Raw genomic sequence first — 14,653 nt, 5'->3', positions numbered from 1 at the left:
GCCCTGCCATCTATGACTTGCCTATGTCATTATAGTCAGATAAGTGTGAAACTGCAATACTGCTAAACTAAGTCTAGAGATACACAGAATAAATGAACAAAGGCAGATAAAAAATAAAAAAAACCCCTGTGTGCTAGGAAAAGACACACATGGCCTGGTTATTCTTAATTACTGAAGCAAAGTAAAGTAATTACTTCTCTTAGGCAATTAAAAATTACTCAAGTAGTTCTTTCCCCTCCTCCCAACAAAAATGTGCACATATTGTCAGCAATTTGTAAGAAACAAAAGGGAATAATGGGGGTATAATTAGGTTTGTAAAGAAGTGCCTAAATGCACACGCACATATTTTTCATGTCTACATATAGACATAGGCACATATGTATAGCAAACACATTAGTCCTTCCCAGTCACATCAAGCCAATGATCCCAAAGCTGACGGAAGAATAGAACAGCCTAACGTTGGTCCTCTGCCTATAGGGCCCTGAATCTACAAAGACAAGGGCACATCCAAAGACTGTGGTGTGGGATGCTAAATAAGGCTATTGCTTCCTCTAACAGCTCCCCTGACTGTTGCTCATCATGATCCAAATGAAAGGAGAGGAAAGCATGGCTGGTTTTTACATTCCAGGCAGGAGCAAAACATCATCAGCAGTAATTGCTTCCTGAGCCCCAGGAAGGGGAAGAGGCACATACAAGCACATGGATAAACCAAAGATGCTGGTGGCTATTTCTCTGGCTAACCAGCCAAAGAAATGAGGAATCAGTTTAATATTACCAAAGTGGCACTGTGGGAAGGAAGGGGATGGCCATGGATCTTATTCCCATTTCTTACCTCCCTACACGCACATGTGCCACATGCCTAGGTGGCTGGCTGCAGTACAGTTATTTATCAGGCTTTCATCCCACCTGCTTGGTTTGCCTCTTTCTTGCAGGGCCCCACTCACAGGCAGCCTGGGACCAAGAATGGGAGAGCAGGAGACTGGGCTGAAAGAGCCAGGGGGCAACTCCGTACCCCAGCTTTTTCTTCCTCCTCCCTTTCTGCTTCTATTTCCCCCAGTCTCACTTGCTCTCTCTCACTCTCTACTTCCCTCTTCTTCTGCTTCCATTCTCCTTACCTTCAGCTGCACTCCATCTTTCCTTTCCATCTGCTCAGGTCAATAATCCTATACTCAGTCCTAACTGACCCACAAAGTGTGCACAAAGGGAGAGGCTGGGGAATCGGAGTGAAGCGCTATCGGGCATGCTTTCTCTCTCTCCATTTTTCTCCCCACAGTTCCTTCTCAAAGCAAAGTATTGATGCTCCCAGCCTCTTAGCTGTAAGTCAAGAAGCACTTGCAGGCTAAAGACAGACAAATGGACATATACACAGCTCACAGAGAATCCACAGGAAAACAACTCTTTCTAGTGTTAAAAAAAAATAATCATCAATCACACAAGCACAGAGGGACCAACTCAATGCCTGGCTTAAAGATGTGCTGTTCTCAAGAACCATTTCTGCCAGAGATGAATTTATTGCCAGCGCAGTGTGTAAAGCAGGTGTGCAAATGGCACATAATACTCAGACTCGGTCATGCAGCGCCATGCTCAGCCCTGACACCTGCATTCCCTGTTGTGTTTGAGCCTCGTTGGTAACTAACCCTCTTTCCTGTCCTGGGCTACAGAAACATCACCTGGCTGAGATGTTTGGCACCTGGTTACCCTGTGTTTCAGCTCTCAGCCTGCCTTCAGCATTACTATCACAGCAGGAGCAGATTGCCCCAACAGAGACCAGGGGATGCTTGTGCTGCTGGCTGTTTCTATACACAGCGACAGAGCTCCTGCCATGGAGAACCTGATGCCCAGGAGCTCAGAAAGCGCTCAGCCTCCAGCCCCGCATGTGAGCAATACCAGAACAAAAGGCTGTAATGACTTGCCCAAAAGCAGAGAGAAAACCTGCCTTCTGTCCCCAGTTTCATCTCAAAAGGCTCGCTTAAGCTCAATTCGTCAGGTCTGCTACACAGAGATAGCCTAAACCGGGATCTCTTCTGCCTTGGGTGCCACAAGGGGTATCTTTGCCTCTAACACATTCCTGGCAATGTTGTGAGGAACCCAGAGAGTCCCCTCGGAGTTTAAGTCGAACTGGCAGAACCAACAGAGGGAGAGACCTGGGGACGAGAACTAGAAAAAAGGCAAGAAAAACAATCCTCTTCAGACTTTCCCTGTGAACAGTTTGATGTGGGAAGCAAAATGAGAGAGAATATGCCTAGCTCCTTGCAAAGCCATTTTGAGAGCCTCTTTCCTCATGACAAATGCCAGCTGAAAAGAAGAAAGGATCCATTTGATCTTTCTTTTTTAAAGCTACATGAGTGCTTATAGAATAGAGAGGGAGAGAGAACCACATCAGGTTGCATCAATTCCCATCCGACTCCCCAGACACCCCTTGCTCACTTTTCAGTCCCTTTAGTGTGTTCAGCCAAAAGCTGAAACCCTGGAGGACGAGGAATTGCTTCTGTTTAATGTCAGTCATGTGGGGATGAGTGCTCCAAAGGGGAGCTCCTGCTTACAGCTGGGGCTGATTCCAGTGAAAGGTTTTCTCACACACAGACAAATTTTGTGCTATTTGTGCCCCTTGCAGGAAGGGAAATCCTGGGTTCTTTTCCAGCTCTGCTACTGAAGCACTTAGTGGTGCTGGGCAAATTATTCACCTTGTCATATCTCAGCTGCTTCACATCACCAGGGCAGAATATTATTCCAGTGAAGTGAGAACAGGAAGTTATCGTGGGTATTGAGGCTGGTGGCAAGCTCCATCCCAGCGCGGTAGAGGGGGTGTGTGTATGATCCTTACCCACTGCCCTTCCCTCCTGAGACTGAACTGGAAGACACTAGGGGAAGACCCCGCTGAAAGACAAGGGATAACCCCTGTCCATCGCAAGGTGAGGTGGCTCTGTGTGGCTCAACTAAAATGCTAGTCCCAGCTCTGTCAGCTGGGGCCATAGGCCACGGGAAACTTCGGATAAAGCCCACCCACCCAAAACAAGGCCATCGCCCTAGTTGCTTCAAACACTGCATTACCTGCCTCTAAAGCACAGGCTGCCCTCTAGACAGGGCTGGCAGGGCAGCAAGCCTTGTTTTGGATCTGACAAGCTCAGAGGATGGCCAGCACAGGGGGGGGTGAGCCAGAAAGGCCAAGGCTGAAGACAGCAGCTTCCCTGGTTTGCAAATAAAGAAATTAGTTCCGGTCCCTGTGCAACGAAGGCCTCCTGGCAGACCTGTGCCAGGGAACCAGAATCAGCTCTGAGCATTCTGCAGGAGCACAGCTCCAGCAACTGCAAGTGTCCAGCTCTCCCCTCACATGCACAGGTTTTACCTTGGAGTGACACCACTGACAGTGATGGGACTGGGCCCTAATTGACCAGAGGGTGACTGAGGTTTCTACAGAGACTCCTTGGCCCTGTTCGAAGATCATATGTGCTGCTGAGAGCAGAAGCATTGTAGGCACTTACAGCTTCCATTCATAGGTGTGAGCTGGGGGGTTGGCATCAGATTTGCATATCAGCTTCACATCCTTCCGGTTGAGAAACCAGTTGCCATCAAAGCCCTCAATAGTGACTTCTGGCTCATCTGCAGGGGATGAAAAAGATAGAAAAGCAGGATGGAAAAGGAGAGGAAAGAGTTATGGAAAAGCAAGAGGGAGAAAATGAAATAGGAAGAGATGAGGGGGCAGGGGTGGGAGAAGGAGAGAGATTGCAACGTGGGAAAGATGATGGGACAAGGAATGTGAGAGAGGGTGAATGAAGGAGAGAGAGAAGGGCAGGAACAAAAGGATGTGGCAGAGGCAGAGAGAAAGAAGGTGTGAAAAAGAGAAAGCATATGATTATTCCATGATCACTTCAGTTTTCACTCTCCAGAAAAAGAGAGCAGCCCCCTACTTCAGTGCCTCCACCAGACCAACATATTCCCTTCAGAAAACTCCTCTTTTGCCAAACTTTATCACCCACCCCTGGGACTGACCATGGAGCACTGCTCTCCAGCCCTACCCATGCTCACTTACACTGCACGTTGAGGGTCATGCTATCGGTGAAGCGGTCCAGCTGGTAATTGACCACGCACATTAGCTGCTGCCGGTGGGCTTCCCGGCTCGGCACCAGCCGGTACCGGCTGATCACTGTGATGGTGCCATTGCTATTCCGGATCTCCTGAAACTCCGCTTCCCCTTTGAGCTTGGTGTCCCAGGTGACAGTGCTGGGGGGCTTCCCATTAGAGGAGGTGCAGGTAGCTACCAAGATCTTTTCTGTCCTGCCAGACTTAGCAATAAGTGGCCGCTTGGTGCCCTCCATCCGATTTGTGGGTTTGGCTGCAAGGAAGTGCAAAAAGGAGGAGGAGGAGAAAAGGGTACAAAGGGATGGTTAGAAAAGCAATGCTACCCTCTCTACTACAACCCTAGAGTCATCTAGCACCACTGAGCCTGTGACAGACCTTGTGGTGAATCCAGAGCTGCTGCAAATTGCCAGCAACCTACTCTGGGGAAAGAATGGTGGAGGTGCCCTAGATGTACAGATACATGATGGAAAGTCAATCCTTTCCTGCAATAGGTTTTCAGCCCTATGTTAGAATGAGAAGCCAAAATTGGAGAGCAAATGAATCGTGCAGACCTTGGGTGGGATCTATTCGCTCACAACCCTAAGCTCCATGGACAAGCTCTACTTGTGCTTAGGATCTCTCTGTTGTCTTTTCTCTCTGTTCACTTGACAGCCACCAGCTCATTAAAACTCACCACTCCCTCAGGGAACAGGTCACTGTTATTGCATCTGCATTAAGCGATAGCGGAACTGAGGCTTTGAAAGAGGAAGAGGCATTCCTGTGCTAGCTCAGTGAACCACCTTACCCTGGGTTCCCTGCTCTTCACCTCTTTACAGTCAACTTGAAAGATCATCATAGGTAAAATTTACATCTGAGATTCAGGTTCCTCGAGATCTGTTTAACTGGAGGCAATGGTTCACACTACAAAGCTTGTCCAGTATCTTACCCAGCACAGTGAGGTTCAGTTGACTTTCCCGGTTGCCAGTTGGGAAGGTAGCAAACTCACAGATGTAAACTCCCTCATCCTCCAGCTCTAGCCGAGAGAGCTGAATGGTGCCATCTTTGAAGGAAGGATTCCGGAAAGTCACTCGCTCTTTGTAGGGAGAGAGGATGGAGACCCCCATGGCAGGGTTATAGATGGCCACATTCTGCTTGGAGCCATTGGTGGCTTTCTGCCACGTGACCTGCGTGATCTTCACATTGGGGAGCGGATTGGTGAAGCTGCAGTGCAGGACCACATCTGTCCCGATAAACCCCGAGACTGTGTCATTGACTAAGACAGTCTGAGCTTGCAGCCCTGCAATAAAATGGAAAGACATGAATATACGTGTACTTCTCAGAGGAAGAGAGAAAAAGAATGGTTCTTGGACATCAGGCCCATGAACTCCTTTATTTATTCCATTTGCTGCTTCTTAGCATGGCTGATACAAGAGCAGTCTATGGCTACAGGCACTCAGTACCTTCTGCAACTACCTGCATTCACCTGCAGCTCCACTCCTGTTCACAAACACCTTCCTTCCCACAACTGGTGTTCACACTTCACTACGACCAGCCCTAATGCTCTGCAGCCAGCCTAGGACTCACGATCACCAAAAGGCACAAGGTTGGATCAATAATACTTCCCTTCCTTTTGTCTTCAACTTTGGATGACAGTAAATCAGTTATTGTAAATATACAGAGCATGCGTATCTGGAGGCCTATGAAAGCACTGATATTTATCACCATAGCATGTCCTAACATATGCTAACACACACTCAGACATCCATTTAATCCTATTGGAAATGCATCAGTAATTAAATGAGCTGCAAAGACTCAGCCCTGATTTCAGAGTAGCAATAGCTGCAGCATCTCTCCTATGAAGACAGGCTGAAAGAGTTGGGGTTGTTCAGTCTGGAGAAGAGAAGGCTGCAGGGAGACCTTATAGCAGCCTTTTGGTACCTAAAGGGGGCCTACAAGAAAGCTGGAGAGGGCTTTTTTTACAAGGGGATAGGACAAGAGGTAGTGGCTTTAAACTGAAAGAGGGTAGATTTAGATTAGATGTAAGGTAGTTCTTCACTGTGAGCGTGGTGAGGCACTGGAACAGGTTGCTCAGAGAGGTTGTGGATGCCCCATCCCTGGAAGTGTTCAAGGCCAGGTTGGATGGGGCTTTGAGCAACCCGGTCTAGTGGAAGGCGTCCCTGCCCATGGCAGGGGGGTTGGAACTAGGTGATCTTTAAGGTCCCTTCCAACCCAAACCATTCTACGATTCTATGATTCCATGAGTAGTTCCCATATAGGAACAGATTTACAGCAGTGCCTATATACCTTGCACGATCTACCTGCATGATCTAGATCTTTTCTGTGGCCTTTTTTTAACCCCAGAAGTGGCTGCATTTAGGAACCTTCCATCTTGATTCTGTGGAGTAAAGATGAAACATGCTTGGGAAAAGTGGTGGCTGGTGTTCATGACTGCTATTCTGTCTCAGTCAATTCCTCCCCCTACAGCTGGAGAAAAATGTCTCCCACTAGACCGACCCTGAAATTCATCTTTGGCTGCCACTGTGTCTTTCCCTAATCTGTATGTTTAGAGATAATGCTCTGGTAATTATACAGCCAGTATTTATATGATAAATACAACAGAGAAGCAAGGTGGTAAGAACAAGAAAAGCAGGTTTTGCTCACTGCTTCTGGCAGAATCTGAAACTGGATGTATTCTGGGAGCCTGAGAGTAAAGGAAAGAAAGGGGTAATAAAAAAAGAAAGATGTACAAAGAGTGAGGAACATGAAAGGGTAATGAAAGACAGAGAAGCTGGGGAAAGAAAAAAATACACAGCAAGAGAAACAGGACAGCATCTTCTAACTGAGGGGACAGAGCATTTCTGAATTGTCACACCACCCCCGCCCCGTTCTTCCAGGGGAAGAACGGGCTCCCTGTGCAAGGCCAAAATGAACTCAGTCTTAACCCCCACAGTCCTCAGTAGATGTGCCCTATGACTTCTACATGTGAACCTGAGCAAAAGACTCCTTCCTGCAGTTTCACACACACACACGCACAAGTGCAGGCATACAAAAGTCTTCTCACCCACAAACACCGCCTTTACCGTCCCCTCGGCACGCTCCCATGTTGTCCCCTCACTCCATGCCTGCTGTACTCGGCCTGATCTCAGTCCCCACATCTGATCTAAGCCTCTTCTTTCTCCCCTTCTCCTTCCCTCTGTGCCAAGCCTGTGACCCTGAGGACAAGCCTCAACAATCCAGCCCGGCCATGAGACGCCATCAGCTGACCACAGTCATCAGCAGTTAAGACCGAAACTCGGTCTCTAGAGCTTTGTGTGAACTTGCCCCCTTCCCTGAGTCAAGCGCTGGTTTGCCCCACACCCTAGCATTGCAGCTGGGTGCTGAAGAATGTTTTTCAGCACTGCTTACAGCCACAGAAAGCACCGGTGCCCTATTGTGCCTGCACGCATGAAGCCATTAAGTCCTTAGAGGCTGTCAGCTGAGCTGGCAGCGTTGCACGTTCCCCCTCCCAGTGTAGCCAGGGCCATTTTTGCCATGCATGTCCCTCCAGAAACCAGAGGGAAGGAATGTTCCTGCTCTGATAAAGTCACAGCTGGACCATATTTTTCCATGCCACCCGGAGGCACTGGCTTACTGGAGAAGAATGTCCAGGCAGTAAGACACAGTGAAAAGACTTTTCTGACACCGGTCTGGCCTGTGCCCTGTGGGACCCCGTGGCCCACAACAGCCTTCCTGATGAAATGAGAGCGCCGGGTGCAGAGCAGGGCTGGGTTTAGATAATGCTATGCTGGGATCTGAGGAAAGAACGGGTGGATGGGGAGGGGGGAGATGTCTCCAACATGCTTTGCAGCATATGCTGCTCCTTCTACCCTGGAGGTGAGAGAGCCTCTTGCAGAATTGCCCACACCCGCGGAGGTGAGCAACAGCTTTGCCAAGCAGTCTGGCTCTGAAGTCTTTAGAGCCTTGCAAAGCGTGTGGGAGCTTGCCAGAGAGCAAAAGCAATCACGTAGCAAAGGCCCTGGGAACAACCTGCCGCCCATCTCACGGCTGCCTGGCTGTAGGTGTGCTCAGCACTCCCTCTTTCTCCCAAGGCTGGAGGAGAGCGGATTCATCAGCACCGGTCCCCACCTCTTTCATGAAGGGCCCGTGCCCCCAGGCAGAGCCTGCCTGGGGCTGGGGCGATGGCACAGCTGGCTCCGCTCCTAAAACAAGCTCCCTGACCCCCCACAGGCCTCAGCGGTTCCCTTTGAACCAGGCTTTCGACATCCCAGTAAAAGAGGCCCTGTTCGCGACAGCAGGAAGTCGTGGCCCAGCACCTCCTTGCAGCGCCAGAAAAGCAAGAGATGAGCCAAAGCCCAGAGAGGAGAGGACGGAAAGCCACCGGCTTCTCCTCGGAGTTGCTCTTGCAGGGCAGCCGGGAGGACAGGACAGTCTCTTCCTAGCAGGGTGTGCGGACGAGGAGCACGGCACGCAGGAGGCTACGCCAGGCTGAAGGCCACCACTGCCCAGGGATGGGCACCTAAGATGTGCGCCTTAAATAAAGATATTGTCAGCCAACCTGGCAGAGAATGTGATATATATCACAAGAGAGATCAACCCAATCCCTCACTTCATCATTACTATGCCCTTTCTTTACGCTATGATTTCTCTGCAAATCAATGAATGACCCTTTTAAAAATCAAGTTATTTTTCTTGACATTAAGTAGTAGTAACAATTCCCAGTCCTACGCTCCCCCTTCTACCCGACCCCTGCCATGGGAGTTATGCATCAGTGCAGACTGTACTTGGACACAAATTGGAGAAAAAGCAGACTTTGGTGCTGATGAATTTGACCCTGAACCAGACCCCAGAATGGTCCTGCAGAACCCTCCTCTGCCCAGGTGTAAAGAGTCAGACTTTCGTCTAGGGAAAAAGTTGATGCCAGCTGAGGACTGTTTGCCAACAACAAAACGCTGCTAAAGCTGGAATTCAGGCCCCTGCATGTAGCAGCTTTAACAAAAACACATTCCAAACTTTCTAGAGGCTTCAGGGGAAAAGGGGAAAAAAAAACCAGCAGAAGAAATAACAAAACAAAACAAACAAAAAATACCCCCAAAAACCCCAAACACTCTGCGGAAATCGCGTTTCCTTTCCAGGTGACTGAGTAACTCATGGCTCTTTTGCAAGACAGGGTAAACTCTTCGCGTTCCACTCCTCCAAGCCTCTCATCAGGGAAATAATGCACCCATTGCTCTGCTCCGTACCATGGCAATAACACCCACACCTCAACAGCAAGGATGAGGAAGGGGAACAGAGGGAGTAAAGGGGTTTTGCAAGTCGCTGGATCAGCTTCCCATGCTCCCCATCCTAAACTAGAAGCCAGAGGGCAAACTAGCAGCTGTCATGCTCTGGGGAGCTTTTGTTTGCAAGGTGACTGAGCTGGGATGGTGGGTCTTCCCTCTCCCCGTTATACACTCAATAATTCATCACAGCAAATGCATAGATAATTGATGGCAATGAGTGCGCAAGGCCGGGAGAGGAGGAGAAAATAAAATCACTAATCAGCCTCTGGAGAGGCTTGAACATATTAAGCAGGATGTGTGTGTGCATGTGCAGCGCTGGGGTTCGCCTTGCTTTTTCTTTGCTGAATGATGTGTGTGGTCGGTACGGCAGAGAAAAGGCTTGGGATACATCCTGCCATCATCAGTTCCTATGCCAGATCTTCCAGTGCCCACCAATTCACTCTGACACCTCCCAGGGGGCAGCCAGCACACAAGGAAGGATTAGCTATATAGGTTGAAGCTTGCCGAGATGTGTTTTACTCATTAGGTTTTTGGTGTTAATTTTTTGTTAAGGACCAAAAGCAGTAAAAAAGGCCCAGCTGAGTGCCAAAGACATGTTGGTGCCAAGACCTCATTAGTGGAGACCTCTGAGATCCTACTCCTCCACCTTGGCCTCTGAAGTGGTTTGTGTTGATGCCTTTCCCCACGATCCCAAACCCAGATATTTACTAGGTCATACAAGGCCTTGGGGGCACTGTGCAGAACTCATGGTGCCCTGCAGCACAGGCAGTGGGCTGGGAAGGAAGGTCTGGACTCCCCGTGTGTGACGGGTGCTGGCGAGGGAGCGGACTAAGTGGCAGCTGGTGGCTCTTGCACCTGACAACCCTTCCTCCTAAAAGCCCGGGAGGTGCTGTTACATTGAGGCTCCCACACTTGCAAATCTGGTTCTTGCTCCCCCATATAGAAAGCTCTGGAAATAATCTCCAAGCACTAGTGAGCTCTGTCACAACAGCAAGCCTCCAATCAATGCCTCTTTGTTAGGAATCATGTGAACTCCACACTGCTTTGCACAACCTTGCCTTTGCTGAGCCTCTCACCAATTTCTCTCCCTCCTGTTCCTTGATACTCATCTCACCCCAAGGGCACTGAAACAGCCCTTGGCAGAAGTGTGATGAGCCACCCTTTGGTGTGGCAACATCATGGCTGATGCAAATGTTGGAGGAATCAGTCCTACTAGTCTTTGCATCACTTAGAACTAAACTGAAGGGTCAGAGTAGCCAGACTTTACGAAGGACAAAACAATGCATCACGCTTCAACCTACAGAAGACCTTACATGAAGCACCTGATTTTGAGACAGCCCCTTGCACTGCACCTTGACTATGGGCAATGATGTCCTGTACATGCTCCCATATGCCTCACAGAGACTTCAAACAGAGCTCCAAAAACTTTCCATGAGGGGAAAAATAGGATGGAACAGGAGCTCAAAACTTTCCAGCTGGTGGCACTTACACCTTGTGGGGCAGAACACAACCAGCCTCCAACAGCCCAAAGGAACGCCACAGGTGTGTTAGGCAGGGTGGGAAATGGGAAAGAAGATCCTAAATCCCAGCAAGGGAATTTCAGGTGGCAGGAAGCAAACGTTTGAGCTGGCTCTTGGCCAAGATGTTGGGGTTAATACCTTTCCTCTTGCCAGAGAGACTCTGTATTGATTGCCAGGCATTCAAATCAGTACTCTGCTGCTCTTCCAAAAGAGCACAGTGCCTGCCTCACCCTGCTTAGTCAATGGCTTGCAGCCGATTGCACTGAAGGAGTGGTCTCCAGTGACTCACCAACATGCACTTCCTGCAGCAGCAGACTTTCACTGGAGGTCTCTCTGTCATGCACTGGTTCAGTTCTGCCCCACTTAAGTGTGGAGCTTGAACACCAAAGGGATTAGAAGAGGAAGACTGAGTTTCCAACACAAGGGGAGGGGGCCTTGGAAAGAAGATGAGAGAGTAAGAGATGTGGCAAGATTATAGCTCCAGGTGACATGGCTGCACATGAAAGTGAAAGGCCTGAGATAACATTGTGATCGGGTGGGGGCACACCAAGAGAAACTGCAAACCCAAGCATCCCTTCCCCCAGCTGAGAGCTGGGAGCTTTATGGGAGCTGACAGCGGGTACAATGGCCCATCTGGCTCTCATCCAAATCCCTCTCAAAAAAGAAAGAACGGGCTTGGCTTTGGCTTGCAAATGGGAAACACAGGGCCTTTTACTCTAGGTCACTGGTTCATATCCAGAACCAGCACTTTGTAGCGACAGCAGAGATGTTATTATCTGAGGACCAGTCAATGGCTTGTATTGAGTGATGCCTCTAACCAGCCCTTCATTGGCTGTCTGCTGGGACAAGACAGTGGAGATGCCTTTGGGAAAAAGCAGGGTTGCCTTCTCCTGCCTATGCAGTATTTTCTCTTTGGATAAACAGAGCACAAAGCAGCCTCAGGATCCAGTTGAATGAAAGATCTTTCCCAAAGGGCCTGATCCACTGATGCTCCACTTGTTCTCTGTTAAGGTTTCGGAAGTCTATTCATTGAGCCACCACTGAGATCCACACAAAGGCCCTAAACAAGACCACGGCCATGTTTGTCCTAGGTGTTCTTCATAGAAGTAGATGGAAGAAAAGCATACATCAGGGTGAGACCGGCCACAGATCAAACAGGCAGCGAAAAGCAGAGATGAACACCAGACTAGACCACTAGTTCTTGCCGTCTGTGCAAACAGCCTTGCAAACAGCCTCAGTTGTGGCCAACCTTCTAGTTCTCTAGGAAAAGGGCCGCAAACCAGAGGAGTGGGAAGGGAACAACCATGCCTGCCTTTGCTCATGGCTCTCCCTCTTTGTTGTACCTTTCCCGGCTTTCACACAGCTGCTTTGCTTCGCTCCCCAAGTCAAGGGGAGGGGAACATGCCCCATGGCAAAAGCAGGAAGGCTGGCAGAGCAGGGCTCCTGCTGAAAGAGCTGACACAGCACTGGGAAAGGCCTTCCTGCAATAAAGCCATGAAACCCCATGCTCAGCAACAAAGCACAAAGGCTCCTCAGTCACCGCGGAGGAGCCAGCTCCTGTTGCCTGCCCCGCCCCGCAAGCGTGTCAGCTAATCCTTCGGCAAGAGCTGCCAGTTCCCACACACCTGAGCAGCGAACCAGACTGCCCCTTGCCTCTACCTGACATGCACCGGTGCTCAGTACTTGGCCCACTTTCCCATCCATGCAGCCTGTCCCTCCAGGCCTTTTGGACTGGACTTTACTCCAGCTCCTTCCTCAGCTCTTTTCACACTATGCACTCTTACTCATACCTGTCCAGTGCCTGGATTCAGAAGACTCTCATCTCCTTTCCCCTGTGGCCTTGTGCAGCTTGTTACAGCTAACTCGCATCTCCATTCTGCCCCTGCTACCTGTCTGCATAAGCCCGGAGAGGACTGCCTCTCAACCTGGTCTACAATGCTTATTGCTTTGACTTGCCCTCCCTCCATTTTAGTCCTACAAATTTTCCCACCCCTCTTGCATCTCTCCAACATCATCACCACACCCCAGGCCACTCACTTGCCTCTTCTCATCCCTAGACACTAGTTCCTCTGGAGGGGCACCAGTGAATATGGCCAGGATCATAATTCTGCACTAGGAAAAGCAGGCAGCTAGCCAGGCAAAGACAAGGGTGGACAAAGAACAAAAAATCAAAGACCCTTCTCTCAAGAGTCTTCTCATTGCTTGCCAGCAAGGAAAAAGCCAGGGTCTTCCTGCTTACCAACTCTGACCTGTAAACAAGAAGGAAGACTGAGAAAGGGGACCACATTCAGAGCCAATGCTTATTTGGTGGTTGGGTGAGGGCAGAAAAAACAGTACAGCTGGAAAATCAAGTGTGGAGGAGGGGAAAGAAAGCTGAAGCATTGAACAGGGGGAAGCTAATTAAGCTGAGACTGTCCTGAGACCTTATCTTGATGGGCCGAGTCCCCAAATGTACAGGAGCATTTTCTCTGCCCTGCCTCTTTCTTGGACTTCCGCGTTGCCTTGGATGTTGTTCAAGGAACTCTCGTCCAAGGCTAAATATTCTCACTATTAGAGCTCTCCAGGTGCTAAGGAGGAGGGATTTAATGAAGAGCTGTGAAGAGGGGATCAGGAGAGTAACGCATAGAGAGTCTCATTTCCAAAATGAAGGAACTTGACACTGAAGAGATTCAATAAAAACAAAAATATACTCGATGGCACAGAAAGAGAGAACATCAGATCCTTCCTTCCATCCCTGGCCTGACAGCTCAGAGCTGGAGCACGACACTAGGGAGCTCTCAGGGCTCAGCCCGGTGATGACTCACTCACCTCCACAATGGGAACGCGACAAAGCCGAAACTCTGCTGACTCAGGCGTGACTTCAGCGCCAGAGTTAATAGCTGGCAGCCCTACTCTGACTGCCCCCACCAGCCTCACCACCCCCTGATTCTCTCTGTCCTCGCTGAAATCAAGCCTTTTTATCAGAGGGATAGATGCCAGGTCACAGGAAATTACAAAAGGATACAACTCTCTGGTCTTCTGTCCAAGACATGGTGAAAAATGCACCCCCGCCAAACCACACTGGTATTGGCCAGGCCTGCAATTTTGGTGAAGAAGATCAAAACTCCTACTTTCCTATACTTGAAATGCATACTAACCAGTCACAGCTTTCTGACTGTGGTCTTGCTTTCCTCTTCTCTTTCCTCCCATTATCTTTTTAGTATATAATGTATTGCTGATATTTCACTATCTCCTTAAGTTAGGGAGAAATGTTTCCTACTATTGCAAGTGGGAACACCATGTTCTGTTCTACTATAATTTGTTCGAAGATAGAAACAACAAACTTTTTTTGTGACCAGAAAAATGTGATCTATGTTCTGGCAGCTCATGACCTGTCAGAGCTGACAACTAGGAAAAAATTTTGCAAACAACATGAATGCAAACATGGCACCCAACAGATACAGTGGACAGACACCCTTTGCCAGCTGACTGCCTCTGTTTTTTCTCATAATGTGTTTTAGCTTACCCTAGAGATACTTCTGCAGGAAAGTGGAAGAGACTCAGACCTCCCAACTTTGTCTAGGTTGTTTAAGGATTCCTGCCCATGAACAACAGGCCGTAAAGAACAGTGTGTACGTATAAACCAAAACTCAGTGCTCTGCCTGATTTCCAGCCTGCTGCGGCTCAGCCTTCTTATCATGAAGTCCCTGTGCAGGGAACTAATTTTACAAATTTCACCTCTTCCCAGATTTATGATCTCCACACAACACTTCAGTCCTACCTGGGACCCATCTGTAGGAATAAGTCTGCGTATTT

At 49.1% G+C, this 14,653-nt stretch overlaps 1 protein-coding gene across 4 annotated transcripts in view; it reads right to left on the bottom strand.

Annotated features, from left to right (window-relative positions):
* The window catches only part of NECTIN1 (nectin cell adhesion molecule 1), a 104,325-nt gene that overhangs the window by 50,777 nt on the left and 38,895 nt on the right, over positions 1 to 14,653 (bottom strand). For all 4 annotated transcript variants that reach the window (XM_075035055.1, XM_075035057.1, XM_075035056.1 and 1 more), the window contains exons 2-4: positions 5,006 to 5,356; positions 4,031 to 4,333; positions 3,483 to 3,600 (exon numbers count right to left, since the gene is read on the bottom strand). In XM_075035055.1, coding sequence (XP_074891156.1) covers positions 3,483 to 3,600; positions 4,031 to 4,333; positions 5,006 to 5,356 — 772 coding nt within the window. The remainder of the gene's footprint in view (positions 1 to 3,482; positions 3,601 to 4,030; positions 4,334 to 5,005; positions 5,357 to 14,653) is intronic.

This window comes from Buteo buteo, chromosome 9 (genome assembly GCF_964188355.1).
Source record: "Buteo buteo chromosome 9, bButBut1.hap1.1, whole genome shotgun sequence".
Classification (NCBI taxonomy): Eukaryota; Metazoa; Chordata; class Aves; order Accipitriformes; family Accipitridae; genus Buteo; species Buteo buteo.
This window is presented reverse-complemented; position numbering and strand designations above follow the sequence as displayed.